Raw genomic sequence first — 16,123 nt, forward strand, 5'->3', positions numbered from 1 at the left:
CCGGGCGCTCGCTAGCTGCGTGACCCTGGCCGAGGATTGTAAACTCTTTGTAAAATGAGCCGAAGAAGAAGACGGCAACTACTGCAGCCCCTTTGCCAACAAGGGAACCACAGTGAGAGGGAGGGGCTGGCGGCGTGTCGGGTGGCTGGTCCTGGGGTTTAGGATCCTGGCAGCCTTCGGAGCTCCGACTTGGGCCGAGGGGAAGGAGTGCCCTTTAAGTGGTAGGGTCCGAATTCCCAACTCGTGACTTAATCCCAACGTCTCCTCCCCCACCCCACTTCCCGAGAGCACGACCTCCAGAGATCAGTTGTATAACGGGCTCTGGTCGTTGGGGCAAGAGGATGGAGGGACAAGACGGCTCAGCCCCGGCGAAAGCCGGATCACAGCAGCAAACCTTTGTTCGGAGGATCGAAGCCCGGGAAGGCTCTCTCCAGAACTCGACCGAAGTAAGGCCTCGTTTGGGACCCAGGCTGCCAGGAGCCGCCCTGGACTCTAATCCTCGGTCTCCCATGCCCCCAGCCCGCGCCCATTCCCACCGCTACGGCCCCAGCCTCGGCCTCCTCCGCAATGTCCAAGCTCTGTGCCTTCTCCTTTCTGGCTCTCCTCACTGCCCAGGGGCCACCTCACCCGGGAAGAAGGCTGAACTGTACCCAGGACCCTTTAGAAGGGGGGTGGGCTGGGATGCCCTCCCCCGGACCTAAGCTGGGGCCTTGGGCTTCGGCTCGTTCCTCTCCCTAGCCTCGGGCCTCCTTTTCTCCTTCCCTGGGCAGGAGTCCGAAGATTCCCCGTGGGAGGAAAGCCCTCCCGATTCCCGAAAGGAAACGCGGAAGCATCGATTCTCGTTAGTCCAGCGTATCAGCAAGTCGAGTAGGGAACGGGACAGCAGCGTAGAATCCGGCTCCAGCAGGGTTGCACCCCATAACGAGGGCCCGTTAGAGTTTGCCCGCGGGCCGAGCAAAACCTTGCGCGAGGAGGGCACCCGCCACGAGCTGCCGTCCGGCTCCACCTCTCCGAGCGTCGGAGACCCAGCAGATAACAGTGGTGAGTGGGGGCGGGGGATGCGCCCTGGCTGAGCGCTAATGCGGGCGCAGGCGGGAGTCCCCGGAGCGCGCGCGGGGATGTAGGGGAGGGCCCTCTCCCCTTCAGCACCTCTCCCAAGTCCCTGAAGGGGAAGAGCCGGCACTTCTGGACTAGGAGGAAAGATGTGATCTCCTCGGTGGCCATCCTCGGCCCTTCAGTACCTCAGGAAGGCTCCAAGTGACGGCCCTAATAACCCTCCTCTCTTCCCAGAGTTGGAATTCGAGAATTTGTTGGAATCGCGCGAAGCTATGCACCGCGCCTACTGGGCTGAGCTGCAGAACCGAGTGCGTGCGTGCGGCGAGATGGGGGGCGGGGCGGGAGGGCTGGTTGGCGAGTCTCTCCCCTCGGGCGGGCTTCTGGGAAGCTTCTGCCTGCCCCCTCTCTCCCCCCCCCCCCCCCCCCCCCCGCGTCCTAGCAGCCGCTTCTTTTTTTCCCATCCCCAGCTGCCTCTGCCTCTGGCTCACCTCATGGAGGATGAGGCGCTGCAAATCCTAACCAAGAGCCTCCAAAGTGAGCGCCCCGGGGAACCTCTACTTGGAGATCAGGCCCATGACTCATTAAGCAGGGAGGGGGGTCCCTGGAAGTGGGGTTCGGGGGAGGGGAGGTCACCTAGAGGGGGACCTTGTCTCTCTCCAAAGTCCATTCCTACATTTCCGACACGCCGTCAAGGTAAGAATTACGATCATTCTCCCGGTGAAGGGCGGAGACTCCTGGCCCCCAGATCCGATCGATTCAGAGAGGACACTGAGGTTCAGATAACTGGCTCCCTGGGCGAGAAAGCCGCTGGGGGGCGAGCAGGTGCCCAACTGCGCGCCCTAAATCCCCCTTTCTGATCTCCGCCCAGGTTACCGCAAGGGGATCGGGAAGGACCACAAGCTGACCCAGCAGCTGCAGCGGCACGTGGACAAGCTGCTCAGGAACCAGAAGTATCGCCAGTTCACCTGAGCACAGGGCGTTCCTCCCACCCCCTCCCCGGGAAGCCCGCCCCGCCGGGGCTGGCCACGCCCATCCGGACTCCGCCCCCAGATAAATAAAGGCGCTCCGCGCTCTGCTCTGCCAGCCTGGGTGTCTGCGCCTGCGTGGGACGCGTGCGAGCCCGGAAAAGAGGGGGTGGAGGTGGTCGGCCACGGTGCCACGTGACAACGAGTCCCGCCCCGCGACCTTCAACGGTCACCGCAGTGACCTTGGGCGCCTTGCGCCCTCCTGCGGGCTCCGCCCCCTTCCGTACGCAGCCCTGCGACCTTGAGTGACTTTCTCCTCTGCCCGCCTTCGTGCCATATAAGGCGCCGGTCCCACCCCTAAGAGGCTCGTCCGCAGTCTTATTTGCATATGCGGGAGGCCGTGCAGCGGCCCGCTCTCGCTCTTTGGATCCGCCCAAACGAAGTCATGCGAAGGCCCCACCCCCCGTATCCCGCCTATTTAATGTGGGTCCTAACTCTAGACTTAAACATCTCCGGTTTCATCTCAGCCACGCGTGGCTTGGAGTTGGTAGGGGGCGAAGGGATTTCTGCCGGTCCGGCGAGTGCGTGCTCACTCCGGTAACAGATTTTCAGGAAGACTCTTCCACGTCCGCCCGGGGCTTTGCCCAGGTGCCTCTAGGTTCCACCTCCTGGGTTCTTTTGCATACGCTTCAGGGTCGCTCCGCCCCTTCCCTTCCTCGGCCCCGCCCAACTCCGCTTTGCAGAAGCCCCGCCCCCTCGACTCCCCACCTCGTGCTTCGAGTTCTGCTTTGCATACGCGCCGGGCTGGCCCCGCCCCCGCCCCTGCTTTGCATACGCGCCGGGCTGGCCCCGCCCCCGCTGTCAGCTGGAGGAAGCCGAGTAGGAAGCGGCCGCGATGTCCTTTTGTGTCCTACAAGCCGCCGGCGGCGCCGAGTGAGCAACGGGCCGGGCCGGGCTGGGCCGGGACGCGGCGGAGGAGGAGGCGGGGCCCGGGCCGGGCGGCTTCCGTCCAGCACCGCGCAGCCCCGGCGCCGCGGGGCCCCCATGCCGGGCCGGCCGCTGCTGCTGTTGCCGCCGCCGCCGCCGCCGCCGCTGCTGCTGCCGCCGCCGCTGCTGCGGAGCCCCAGGTCCGGAGCCGGGCCGGGCGGGCAGGGCCGGGCTTCGGGACTGCGGCCATGTGCGGTCGCCTAGGCTCCCGCCGTCGCTGGGCGTCCGGGCCGAGGCCGCGCCGCCCCGGGAGACACGTGGGGGCCGCGGGGCCGCGTGGGCGGGGGCTCCTCTCCCCGGGGCGGTGCGGGTTTTCTGGGTCAGGGGTCACGGCTGGCGGGCGGGAGGGGGGGCGCAAGTTTGTGAACCATCCCCCCAGCTGCCGGGAGGTGGCCCGGGCGGGGAGGGGTAGGGGTGTTATAGGAGCTGGAGCGAGGCCCCGCCCCTCCCCCCTCGTTGCCCTCCCTCTCCCCCCGCCGGCGCACTAGCCAGGTGAGCGGGCGGGCAGGTGAGTGCGCAGGCCCTGGGGAGACGGGAGGGAAGTTCATGCCCCCTGGGTGGGGGCGGGGAGTAGGCCCCCCCCACACCCTATGGAGGAAGTGAAGGGCGTGTTGTGGGAGGCCAGGTGTGGGCCTTGTCCAGGGAGGACCCCGGGCCGGGAAGCCCGTGGGGTGCTGAAGGTCGCCGGCTTCTAAGTTTAACCTGGCGCTGAGTGTGACTCACGTTGGGGGCCACGGGGCCCCTTCCTTACTTTGGGGGGCTCAGGCGGGGGAGGGGGCAGTTAGTGAGTTTCTTGAGACTTTTCCCTTGCTGCCCCCTGCTCCCAGCCTGTTTCCGTCTCTTTCTGGGAATGAAATTCCTCTGGACTCTGCTCCCTGTCTCCTTCCCCCCCACCTCCCCAGGTGCTGGCTCCGTGCCCGGCTGTTGGGCAACCAGCACGGATGCCTCCCCGGACATCCCAGAGGCTTGGACCCTGGGCTGGGGGCGAGAGACGGCCCGATGGAAAGCGCAGGGTTTGGGGGAAGCTCTCCTTCACGTTTGTAACTCGGCCTCCCCAGCGCCCGGCCAGCTCAGGGAGCTGCTCTTTCCGTGGTCCCCTTCCTCATCCCGGCCGCCCTGACCCTCATCCACTTCTGCCTTCCTTCCTTCTCCCCAGGTGATTGGCAGCACCATGTCTGGCCGCGATCGGGGCACGGAACCGCTCTACATCAAGGCAGAGCCTGCCAGCCCAGACAGTCCCCGGGGCTCCTCCGAGGCTGAGCCCGAGCCCCCACCTGCCCGGCCTCCTGGCCCCGCCCCCGCTCGGCGCCGGCTCCCCCCGGGCCGGGAGGAGGATGAGGAAGGGGAGAGCACAGGGCTGGGCGAGAGGGGTGGCGGGGGCAGTGGGGGCAAGCTGGTGCTGAGCTCGCTGCCCAAGCGCCTCTGCCTGGTGTGTGGGGACGTGGCTTCTGGCTACCACTACGGCGTGGCCTCCTGCGAGGCGTGCAAGGCCTTCTTCAAGCGGACCATCCAAGGTGAGCCCGCACAGGCCTCCCCCTCCCGGCTTCCTGTGGGGGGGAGTCAGGGTGCAAAAGTCCCTGCCCTGCTGCTCACTGTGACCTTGGCCTTGACCTTCGGACCTCGATTTCTTCAGATCTGACAGTCCTGGTTCTAATTATATCATTCTCTGACAAAATGGGTCACCCACAGATGAAGCTTCTGGAGAGCCCCTGCTGGGCGGGATGGGAACCTGGAAGGGTCCTGGGCTCAGGAAACAGGCCCGAGGTCCTACGGCTCCTGAAAGTCCAGCGGAACTGGAGCTCGGGTCCTTTGGACTCCCGTCATCTTAACTGTGGCCGTCCCTCCCTCTGCGTGACTCCGAGCCCTGGGGAAGCTGGGCTCGTGGGGGGCTCTTGCGACATCTGAACCCCATCTCTTGTTCTGCCAGGGAGCATCGAGTACAGCTGCCCGGCGTCCAATGAGTGTGAGATCACTAAGCGGCGGCGGAAGGCCTGCCAAGCCTGCCGCTTCACCAAGTGCCTGCGGGTGGGCATGCTCAAGGAGGGTGAGTGAGGGGAGGGGACCCTGGTGGCCTCTGGGAGGAGGCCGACTTGTGCTGAACGTCCTTCGCCCCGCCTCTCTCATGCAGGGGTCCGTCTGGACCGGGTCCGGGGAGGACGGCAGAAGTACAAGCGGCGGCCAGAGGTGGAGCCCCTGCCCTTTCCAGGACCCTTCCCCTCTGCTCCTCTGGCACCTGCAGGGGGGACTCGCAAGACAGGTGAGGAGCTATTTGCCCCAGGACAAGGAGGCGAGCCTGGTGCCAGTGTGGAAGGCCCGGCTCCCTGACAGCTCTCTGTCCCTGCAGCCCCTGTCAATGCCCTGGTGTCGCACCTACTGGTTGCAGAGCCGGAGAAACTTTACGCAATGCCTGACCCGGCGGGCCCCGACGGACACCTGCCAGCTGTAGCCACATTGTGTGACCTTTTTGACCGAGAGATTGTGGTCACAATCAGCTGGGCCAAGAGCATCCCAGGTGAGGGAGCCTCCTCCCCCCAGCCTCCCCGGACCTCCTGTGCTCCCCCCTCCTTCCCCCCCTCCCCATGCAGTCTCCTGACTCTTTCCTCGCCCTGGCTGCAGGCTTCTCCGCCTTGTCCCTGTCGGACCAGATGTCAGTGTTGCAGAGCGTGTGGATGGAGGTGCTGGTGTTGGGAGTGGCCCAGCGCTCCCTGCCCCTCCGGGATGAGCTGGCTTTTGCAGAGGACTTGGTCCTGGATGAGGAGGGGGCCCGGGCGGCAGGCCTGGGGGAGCTGGGGGCTGCGCTCCTGCAGCTGGTTCGGCGGCTCCAGGCCCTTCGGCTGGAACGGGAGGAATATGTGTTGCTCAAGGCCTTGGCCCTGGCCAACTCTGGTGAGACATGTGTGGGGCAGGGGCGAGGGGGGGGTGGCTGGGGGCGAGCTGCCGAAGTCTCCCATGGTCCTCACTGGGCCTCAGAGGTGAGCAGGCCGGGGCTCCCCCAGGAGAGGGGCCAGGAGCGCCCCACCCTGCTTTCTCCTGCCCAGCTTGCTTGCAGAGGTCCGAGCTGGGAGGACCGGAGGCATCCCCTCAGCCAGCCCTGATCTTGCAGCTGAGAATCCCTTCCTGAGCCCTGGACCAATCCCAGGATGGCTCCCCCCAGATGAGCAAGGGTGCTTCTGGGTGGGCTGCCCAACCCTGAGCTAGGTCCTTCCCTCTGCAGACTCGGTGCACATCGAGGACGCGGAGGCCGTGGAGCAGCTGCGGGAAGCCTTGCACGAAGCCCTGCTGGAGTACGAAGCTGGGCGGGCCGGCGGGGGCGCTGAGCGGCGCCGGGCCGGGCGGCTGCTGCTCACCCTCCCCCTCCTTCGCCAGACGGCGGGCAAAGTCTTGGCCCATTTCTATGGGGTGAAGCTGGAGGGGAAGGTCCCCATGCACAAGCTTTTCCTGGAGATGCTGGAGGCCATGATGGACTGATGGGGGATGGACATGTGTGTGTGGGGGTGCTGGCAGGACCGGCTAGGGGGGGAGGGAGGGGGTTGAGCCCCAGAAGAAGCCCAGGGGAGGGCATGGGCAGTGCCCACAGCCTGCTGGCAGTGCCAGGGCAGTGCCAACAGCCCATGGGAACCAGGCCCGTGCCCCCCCTGCTCTGTTCCATAGGCACCTAGAGGATCGAGGCTAGTCAGTGCAGCTCCAACCGCTAGGGGGAAGCACTGCCCCTTGCAAGCCATAATCTACCCCCAGGGTTGGGGGGGCCTTGTGGAAGCCATAAAGGGGGGCTGCTGGGGAAGGGTTAAGAGATCTCAGGGAGGGAAGGGTTGAGGGGCCCAGCTTCCCCTTTGGTTAGTGCTTTTTGCTGCTGCTTGGCCCATCCCCAGGGGCCTGGCTCCCCCCTCTAGCAGAGCCGGGGGCTGGAGAGCAAGGACCCCTGAAACTCTTCCCTCCTTGCCATTTATACTGGGCATTATTACTGCCCCCGAACTCCAATCCTTTTCCCCCTTTAAAGCAATAAATCAGAGCTGGCTCCTCCTCCCCGCCCCGCCCCTGGAGCTGGGGCCCAGGGATGATCCCAGACCCCGGGGAGGGGAGGGGGGCCGCAGCATCTACTCTACCCCTGCATAGCAATAACACTATATTTATTTTTAGGGTTTGGACTGAGGGAGGAGCAGGGGCCATTGAGTGGGGAACAGAGCTGTACAGAGACTCTATTTTAATGTATATTTGCTGCAAAGAAAACACGTGTTCAGTTTTGAACCTTTAATGAGGAAAAAAAAATATAACAGCAATCATCCCATCCCCCAGGGCTCTGTGTGGTCTGGGATCCAAAGGAGAGGGGGTGGGGTGCGGCCTAGGACGCAGCCTCTTCGTCACTCAGCAGCATGTTGGGGATCCCTCGGCTGATGGGGAACAGGCGGCCGGACTCCGGACACTGCAGGGTGCCTTCCACCACCTCCACCTGCTCAGATCAGAGGGAGACGTGAGCAGGGCCCGGGCCGGGCCGACCCCCCCAGACCCTGGGAGGAAGCCTCACCTCCAGAAGGACGTGGTGCACCTTCCGCAGGAACTCCTCGTCCTTCTCGTAGCCCTCCGCCAGCTCCCGGGGCAGCTCCGACAAGTGGCCCAGCTGCGGGAGGCAACCGAGGCAGTAAACCGGGTGCCGCCCTTTCCCCACCCCCCCGGGCCCTCCCCCTAAGTGGCTCCAGGAGAATGGAACTAAGGGTATTGGGCGCCCACAATTCGCCAGGGCCCGTGCGGGCCTCCAGCGTGACACATCCTCCGTCCCCGCGGGTGGGGCCTCAGGGCCCCTCCCCTTTCCTATTCTGCTCGAAGCTTCCTCCCCGAGTAGCACTTAAGGGGTCTGGGCGGAGTCATCAGAACTCAAACCCATGTCCTCCAGAGACCGAATGCGGCGTTCTGCCCACAGAGCCCCCCAAAGGCATCCCCAATAAGTGCTTGTGACTGACGACACTTCGTTCAAGGGCTGTTAGCGTGAGCTTCGCAACCACAGGGGAGTCGGGGCGGCCTTTACGGAGGACACTGAGGTCTACTGGGGTGGAGGTGGGAGATGCGGGGGCAGGGGGCGTGCGTGGGCGCTCACGCTCTCGGCCGCTTCCACCAGCGCTGTCCACTCCATCTTGGGGATCATACGCGTCACGAAGTCCGGGTTGAAGTCCACGGGGCTCACGCGCACCTCGGTGGCCTGGGGGAGGGGGGACACGCAGGGATTGTCACGTGGGCCGCCGGCCGGGCACGGCCCCTTCCCCCCGTCCCACTCCACCTCGAGTACCTGGATACGCAGTGGGAAGCCCCGGGGCCCCACCCCACGCACGTGGGAGCTCAGCAAGTTGTGGGTCAGCAGCTTCATCGCCGCCTGCGCGCGCACCCGCACCGGAACCGGAACCGGCAACCTCCGTACGCCACTTCCTTCTTCCAGTTAGCTTCCCCCTGCCACTCGAGAATTATCCTTCTCCCGCCCCACCATCCACTTCCGTAAGGGGCGGGGCATCCTCCTCCTCCAACAGGATGTTGCAGGAGCTGCTGCTTTTAGTTCCGGAAACTTCTCATTTTCCAGTCTCTAGATGTAAATAATACAGCTAAAACCAGGTGCGCATGTGCACTCGCATTCGCGCGGGAGCCGGGGGCTAAGCTTTTTGATACTGCAAGAGGGCGGTACCAAAGCACGTAGTCTGGCCAATGTGCGCATGCGTTCTCATACCTTGCGCTGCGTCCGGGATCCTGCAGGTACATTTCTGCGCAAGCACGTCGCGCACAAGCATTTGCCCCTAGATGGCGGAGTGGCGAGTGTGCCGGAGAACCGAACAGGAAGATGTTTTGAATTCGAATCGTCCCTGACACTTTCTGTAAACCTTTTCAGCCGATTACTCAGCCTCAGTTTCCTCATCTTTAAAATTGGGTTGAAAGTGGTTCCTGGCTCCCAGGATTGTTGTGAGGACCAAATGGGATAATAATAGCGCTTAGGTAGTAGCAGCCTTGCAGAGAAAGGTGCCATTATTAAAAGGGCCGCTAGGTGGCGCAGTCAAGAAGACCCGAGTTCTAAAGCAGCCTCGGACTCTTCTAGTTTGGTAACCAAGGAGCAAGTCCCTTCACCCGGTCTGCTCGGTTTCCTCATCTGTAAAATGAACGGAGAAGAAAATGGCCCACCACCCCAATCTTTTTATCCAGACAACTCCAGAGGGCCACACGAGTGGATTCGGCCATCAAAGTGATTCCTTAAAGGCCAGCTCTGACCGGGGGCTCGCCTCCGTCTCCGGGAGCAGATGGGAAACCTGTTTGGTCAAACCTGCTCCTCTTCCCTTTCTCATCCGTCGCTGGCCTGGAGGAAGACCCTCCCTCCCTCCCCTTCTGCCCAATCAGGGAATTTTCTGCCGCCCTACAATCCCGGCCCGCTCTTCGTTATCTCCGGTTCTTCCCGTGCACCTTTTGTTCCCTGTCTCCCCCTCAGACGCTGGGCTTCTTTCTGGGGGGTAGGGGCGACTCTGGGGGCACTTCGTATGGTGCCCAAAGCTGTGGGGGAGTGGCCTGCCCAAAGACGTGATGGACGGGATGGTCTGGGGACTGGCAAGGGGGGCGGGTCTAGGGCCTGGAGGGTTTTTGGACACCAAGTAGAGGAGTTTGTATTTGCTCCTGGACATCACCGGGAACTCTGGTTTGTTAAGAGACAGCGTGGGCGTGAGTCACCTTCCGACCTGAGCGCAGCAACACCGATTTGGCGGGACTGGCGTGGGGCAGGTGCCAGCTGCCGGCTACTTCCGGGGACGGGCAAGCGGAGGCACCGGACAGGAAGCTTGTGAGAGGGGGGCTGGCGCGGATGGAAGGTCAGCGAGGGCCTCTAAGGCTGCAGAAGCCCCAGCCGCGTCGGGAGGCTGACAAGGGGACAGAGCTCTGCAGGAGGGGAGGGACGGGACAAGGAGCACCGCAGCAAGGTAGACGGGCGGACGAGGGCGCGGAGGAGCGGCTGCGCCAAGTGTGCCCTGGCACCCGAGGGCTCAGACTACGTTCTTACGCCGAACTCCCCGGGCTCGGCCCGGCGCTCCCTCCTCCCACGCCACCTGTCAATCACACACTGAATCGCTGCGACACTCCGCCGCTGGGGCAATCCCCGGAGACAGAAGGCGGCCAGGCCAATGACCGACATGCCCCGCAGGGTTCAGCCCCGCCCCCTTCGGCGCTTCGCCCCCGCCGCCGGCTGCGTGCAAATTTACTGGTTGCCCCATAGACATGCCCGCCCCACCGCTCCCCCTTCATGACAGGAGCTGAGTGGCTGGCTGGCTCTAGGCCCCGCCCCTTCATGCAAGTGAAAATCCCTGCAGGGGCGGGGCTTCAGCCGGGGGCGGGCCATACGCGGAACCGGGCGGGGATGGGGCTGGCCGGGCTGCTCGCCCTCGGGCGCCGCGCTGGGCCGGCGCTTAAAGGGGCGTCGGGAGCTGCCTCAGCAGCCCAGAGCTTCCCCGGCGCGTCGGTTCGGACCCTGCGCAGCGCACCTGCAGCCATGGCCCCGATCAAGGTGAGCCGTGGCCAGACCTTGCCTTTGACCTTGGCCGCCTCCTCCCTTCCCCTCCCCCGGGACCGACCCCTCCCCCATGCAGACTGAGCTCCCCCATCATCCCCCAAGTCAGGGGCAGCCACCTCGTGGACTGACCGCCGGTGACTCGTGTACTGTGAGCCTTCCCCGTCCATTCTCCTCCCCATAACCTCGACTCTCCATTGGACTGATCTAGTTTATAGAGACACCCCTCCCCCCCCATCGAACGAATCTCCCCTAACGCAGGGATAAATCCCCTCATACCCTGACCTCCCTGCCCAGCCTCCTCAGCGGACCCCTCCTTGCGGACCGGCCATATGGGGGGTCCCTCCCTGGACTGACCCTCCTCCCGTTTATAAACAATGATGAATATAGACAGAATTCCTCATTGCTCCCCTGGGCGTCTGCCCTCTGCAGGGGTTCCGTGGGCTCATCCACGCTCCCTTTGGCGGGAGCAGCTTTCTGTCCGCTCCTTTACAGACGGGGAAACCGAGGTGTGGGCGGAGTGATGGGCCTGGGGGGCTGGGGGAACTAAGGAGGGTGGGCTTTAACATAGCTCTTAGTGAGCCGAGCCTCCCAGGGAGGAGTCATTTTTCCTGGCGTGGCCCCTCAGTCGGACTGACAGCTGCCCCCTCATCCCTGGTCGTCCCCATTGCGCACCTTCCATAAGGAGTGGCCTGACCTTCCTGAGGGTCCCCAGATCTACTGCCGTCTCCCTGAGGGATGGATGCCCCAGTGCTCTAGTGCCCCGCCCCGCAGCTCCTTCCCCAAGTCTGTGCCTCTGGACCCAGTTTTCTCCTGCCTGGCCTGTCCCTCCCACCCCTGAGGCTGAGATCTGAGTGGGGGAGGGGTGTGTGAGACAGAAAGAGATGAAAAACAGGAGACAGAGACACAGAAAGAAACAGATGAGAGACACACAGGAGAGACAGAAATGAGAGACAGAGGAAAGAGGCAGAAAAATAGAGATAAAGAGGAGAGACAGAGACACAGAGAGGAGAGACAGACAGAAAAACAGAAAAATGAGAGACACAGAGAGCAGTGAGAGATACAGAGGAGAGACAGAAATGAGAGACAGAGGAAAGAGACCGAGAGAAAAATAGAGATAAAGAGGAGAGACAGAGACACAGAGGAGACAGACAGAAACAGATAAATGAGAGAGAGCAATGAGAGACACAGAGAGACAGAGACATAGAGAGGAAAGACAGAAAGAAACAGATGAATGAGAGACACAGAGGAGAGACAGAAATGAGAGACAGAGGAAAGAGACAGAGAGAAAAATAGAGATAAAGAGGAGAGACAGAGACACAGAGAGGAGAGACAGACAGAAAGAAACAGATAAATGAGAGACACAGAGAGCAGTGAGAGGCACAGAGGAGAGACAGAAATGAGAGACACAGGAGAGACAGAAATGAGAGACAGAGGAAAGAGACAGAGAGAAAAATAGAGATAAAGAGGAGAGACAGAGACACAGAGGAGACAGACAGAAACAGATAAATGAGAGAGAGCAATGAGAGACACAGAGAGACAGAGACATAGAGAGGAAAGACAGAAAGAAACAGATGAATGAGAGACACAGAGGAGAGACAGAAATGAGAGACAGAGGAAAGAGACAGAGAGAAAAATAGAGATAAAGAGGAGAGACAGAGACACAGAGAGGAGAGACAGACAGAAAGAAACAGATAAATGAGAGACACAGAGAGCAGTGAGAGGCACAGAGGAGAGACAGAAATGAGAGACACAGGAGAGACAGAAATGAGAGACAGAGGAAAGAGACAGAGAGAAAAATAGAGATAAAGAGGAGAGAGACAGAGACACAGAGGAGACAGACAGAAACAGATAAATGAGAGAGAGCAATGAGAGACACAGAGAGACAGAGACATAGAGAGGAGAGACAGAAAGAAACAGATAAATGAGAGACACAGAGGAGAGACAGAAATGAGAGACAGAGGAAAGAGACAGAGAGAAAAATAGAGATAAAGAGGAGAGACAGAGACACAGAGAGGAGAGACAGACAGAAAGAAACAGATAAATGAGAGACACAGAGCAGTGAGAGGCACAGAGGAGAGACAGAAATGAGAGACACAGGAGAGACAGAAATGAGAGACAGAGGAAAGAGACAGAGAGAAAAGTTAGAGATAAAGAGGAGAGACAGAGACACAGAGAGGAGAGACAGACAGAAAGAAACAGAAAAATGAGAGACACAGAGAGCAGTGAGAGGCACAGAGGAGAGACAGAAATGAGAGACAGAGGAAAGAGACAGAGAGAAAAATAGAGATAAAGGAGAGAGACAGAGACACAGAGGAGACAGACAGAAACAGATAAATGAGAGACAGAGAGCAGTGAGAGGCACAGAGGAGAGACAGAAATGAGAGACACAGGAGAGACAGAAATGAGAGACAGAGGAAAGAGACAGAGAGAAAAGTTAGAGATAAAGAGGAGAGACAGAGACACAGAGAGGAGAGACAGACAGAAAGAAACAGAAAAATGAGAGACACAGAGAGCAGTGAGAGGCACAGAGGAGAGACAGAAATGAGAGACAGAGGAAAGAGACAGAGAGAAAAATAGAGATAAAGGAGAGAGACAGAGACACAGAGGAGACAGACAGAAACAGATAAATGAGAGACACAGAGAGCAGTGAGAGACACAGAGGAGAGACAGAAATGAGAGACACAGGAGAGACAGAAATGAGAGACAGGAAAGAGACAGAGAGAAAAGTTAGAGATAAAGAGGAGAGACAGAGACACAGAGAGGAGAGACAGACAGAAAGAAACAGATAAATGAGAGACACAGAGAGCAGTGAGAGACACAGAGGAGAGACAGAAATGAGAGACAGGAAAGAGACAGAGAGAAAAATAGAGATAAAGGAGAGAGACAGATAAATGAGAGACACAGAGAGCAGTGAGAGACACAGAGGAGAGACAGAAATGAGAGACAGAGGAAAGAGACAGAGAGAAAAGTTAGAGATAAAGAGGAGAGAGACAGAGACACAGAGGAGACAGACAGAAACAGATAAATGAGAGAGACAGAGCAATGAGAGACACAGAGAGGAGAGACAGACAGAAAGAAACAGATAAATGAGAGACACAGAGGAGAGACAGAAATGAGCGACAGAGGAAAGAGACAGAGAGAAAAATAGAGATAAAGAGGAGAGACAGAGACACAGAGAGGAGAGACAGAAAGAGACAGAGAGAGAAAAATTAGAGATAAAGGAGAGAGACAGACACAGAGAAGAGACAGACAGAAACAGATAAATGAGAGAGACAGAGAGCAATCAGAGACACAGAGAGGAGAGACAGAAAGAAACAGATAAATGAGAGAGACAGAGCAATGAGAGACACACAGGAGAGACAGAAATAAAAGACAGAGGAAAGAGACAGAGAAAAATTAGAGATAAAGGACAGAGACAGAGATAGATAAAGAGGACAGAGACACAGAGAGGAGACAGACAGAAACAGATAAAGAGAAACAGAGAGGAGAGACAGAGACAGAGAGAGAGACAGACAGCGAGAACAATGAGAGACACAGAGAGGAGAGACAGAAAGAGACAGAAAAATTAGAGATAAAGGAGAGACAGATAGATAAAGAGGAGACAGAGACAGAAAGAAACAGATAAATGAGAGAAACAGAAATGAGAGATATGGACAGAGGAAAGAGAAAGAGAGAAAAATTAGAGATTAAGGAGAGACAGAGACAGATAAAGAGGAGAAAGAGAAAAAGACAGGGAGACAGAAAAGAGCCAGAGAGAAAGCACAATGAGAGAGAAACAGAATGCTTTAGACTGTGTGTTGGAGACATAGCCACATGTTGGAGCCCATTTTCCCTCCCCTTCTTCCTGAAGCCAGATATTCTGGTCTCTGTGTCTTCTTCCAAACCATAGTGTCCTAAAGGGGCAAATCCCAGCCTCTGACCAGCTTTTGCCCTCTCCTTTCTCTACTCCAAGTCTTCCTGCCCCTCCCCTCCCATCCCATCCCTTCCCCATCCCACTCCTTTCCCAGAAGGCAGGCTTTGGTCTTGCTCCACACAAGCTATTAATCTGGATTATGCAACCCTGGCTTGGCCACCAAAAAAAACTCCCATGTTACCAACCATCCTTTTGATGCCCAAGGGAGGGACCATAACTTCCCGGAAATTGAGGTCCTGCTCGGGTGGAGATGGCCGTGGAGTGATCCAGCTCTCCCGGCGACAGAGAAGGGATCAGGAAACTTTCCTGGGGAATTTCCCTTCGCTGTTCCAGGCACGGAGGCTGTGGGTCCACTCCTGGCTTCCCGGGCCCTGAGCCTTCTCTTCCTCCAGGTGGGTGATACCCTTCCATCTGTGGAGGTATTTGAGGGAGAGCCAGGCAAGAAAGTGAACTTGGCGGAGCTGTTCAAGGGCAAGAAGGGGGTGCTCTTTGGAGTTCCTGGAGCTTTCACACCAGGCTGTTCCAAGGTAAGAAATGATGCTTAACAGGACCTAGCTGTGTTAGGGTGAAATGAGCTCCCTTTGGGGGGCCCTTATCACCCTTGTTTTGGGCACCGGAGAAGTACGGGTTAGATAAGCAGTCCCTTCCCACTCTCTTGAGTGGGATCCTTGGAAGATCCAAGGGGAAATGGAGGACTTGGGGAGGACCTGGGGAGGGGGGAGAAGGCAGGGTGAGAAAGGCTGTAGGGCTGCTAACCCCTGTGCTCTGGTTCCCCAGACCCACCTACCTGGATTTGTGGAGCAGGCTGAAGCCCTGAAGGCCAAGGGGGCCGAGGTGGTGGCTTGTCTCACTGTCAACGATGTCTTTGTAGTCAGTGAGTGGGGCCTAGCACAAAAGGCTGCAGGGAAGGTGAGGCCCTGGGGGAGGGACACTGGGTGGGGAGGGCTCATTGAGAGGAGGGGCAGCAGAGGAGGCTGACCCCCCCTACTTGTTCTTCTATCTCCAGGTTCGGCTTCTGGCTGACCCCACGGGGGCCTTTGGGAAGGTGAATCTTTGCTGTCACTCTTGGGGACCAACTTGAGAAAGGGGGGCAGCCACCACAGCCGGAGATCCCTGGGGCCTGGCTCGGGGCGGGGAGAGGCAGGAGGGAGTCGGTTGGTTGGGGGCCCATCCCAGTTGAGTCACTTCCTAGCTCCTCCTGGGGCCTGTGAAATGATAGGGCTGCACTAAAGCTCCCCAAAGCCGCCAGGTTCGTTCTGGGGGTGGGGTCCGGACGGTGACCTTCCTTGGTGACCTTGGCCTCTCTCCCCCCTCCCTCTCCTAGGCAGCAGAGCTGCTCCTGGACGACTCCCTCGTGCCCCTGTTTGGGAACCATCGTCTGAAGAGGTGAGTGCTCCAAAGCCCTCTGCAGGCAGTCCTCCCTCCCCCCCTCCCCCATGTGCCCCTGGGCGTCCCCTGACCCCTGTGACCATCTGCAGGTTCTCCATGGTGGTGCAGGATGGCGTTGTGAAAGCTCTGAACGTGGAGCCAGACGGCACTGGTCTCACCTGCAGCCTCGCCCCCAACCTCCTGTCGCAGCTCTGAAGCCTGAACCCCAGGGAGACAGCGCCAGCTGGCGTCCGGGCCCCCACCTCTAGGTGCCCCTCTCGAGGCTCTCAATAAAACATGTCCGTTCGCTGA

The 16,123-nt window shown here is 59.7% G+C and overlaps 4 protein-coding genes across 6 annotated transcripts; 3 read left to right on the plus strand and 1 right to left on the minus strand.

Moving 5' to 3' along the window:
- The first annotated feature begins 31 nt into the window (after window positions 1–31).
- CATSPERZ (catsper channel auxiliary subunit zeta) lies at window positions 32–2,139 on the plus strand. The gene is made up of 5 exons (XM_074273386.1): window positions 32–446; window positions 771–1,041; window positions 1,291–1,364; window positions 1,524–1,590; window positions 1,925–2,139. The coding sequence occupies exons 1-5, from the start codon at window positions 342–344 to the stop codon at window positions 2,023–2,025; spliced, it is 618 nt and encodes a 205-aa protein (XP_074129487.1). The 5' UTR covers window positions 32–341; the 3' UTR covers window positions 2,026–2,139.
- Window positions 2,140–2,864: 725 nt separating this feature from the next.
- ESRRA (estrogen related receptor alpha) lies at window positions 2,865–7,235 on the plus strand. Of its 3 annotated transcripts, none has more exons than XM_074273360.1 (7): window positions 2,865–3,148; window positions 4,165–4,522; window positions 4,936–5,052; window positions 5,137–5,265; window positions 5,353–5,520; window positions 5,625–5,894; window positions 6,223–7,235. In XM_074273360.1, exons 2-7 carry the CDS (start codon window positions 4,180–4,182, stop codon window positions 6,474–6,476), a joined length of 1,281 nt encoding a protein of 426 aa, XP_074129461.1. In that variant the 5' UTR covers window positions 2,865–3,148; window positions 4,165–4,179; the 3' UTR covers window positions 6,477–7,235. The 3 variants fall into 3 exon arrangements, with proteins under 3 accessions (XP_074129461.1, XP_074129459.1, XP_074129460.1); XM_074273358.1 differs by having other exon boundaries at window positions 2,881–2,954; XM_074273359.1 differs by lacking the exon at window positions 2,865–3,148 and adding an exon at window positions 3,505–3,516.
- A 6-nt stretch (window positions 7,236–7,241) lies between these two features.
- On the minus strand, window positions 7,242–8,493 carry TRMT112 (tRNA methyltransferase activator subunit 11-2). Its single transcript, XM_074273398.1, has 4 exons — window positions 8,287–8,493; window positions 8,098–8,199; window positions 7,531–7,623; window positions 7,242–7,455 (listed from the first exon to the last, which is right to left on the minus strand). The coding sequence occupies exons 1-4, from the start codon at window positions 8,362–8,364 to the stop codon at window positions 7,348–7,350; spliced, it is 381 nt and encodes a 126-aa protein (XP_074129499.1). The 5' UTR covers window positions 8,365–8,493; the 3' UTR covers window positions 7,242–7,347.
- A 1,822-nt stretch (window positions 8,494–10,315) lies between these two features.
- Window positions 10,316–16,123, plus strand: PRDX5 (peroxiredoxin 5). Its single transcript, XM_074273376.1, has 6 exons — window positions 10,316–10,524; window positions 14,836–14,970; window positions 15,221–15,352; window positions 15,450–15,488; window positions 15,768–15,829; window positions 15,922–16,123. The coding sequence occupies exons 1-6, from the start codon at window positions 10,378–10,380 to the stop codon at window positions 16,025–16,027; spliced, it is 621 nt and encodes a 206-aa protein (XP_074129477.1). The 5' UTR covers window positions 10,316–10,377; the 3' UTR covers window positions 16,028–16,123.

Source organism: Sminthopsis crassicaudata, chromosome 6, assembly GCF_048593235.1.
Source record: "Sminthopsis crassicaudata isolate SCR6 chromosome 6, ASM4859323v1, whole genome shotgun sequence".
NCBI lineage: Eukaryota > Metazoa > Chordata > Mammalia > Dasyuromorphia > Dasyuridae > Sminthopsis > Sminthopsis crassicaudata.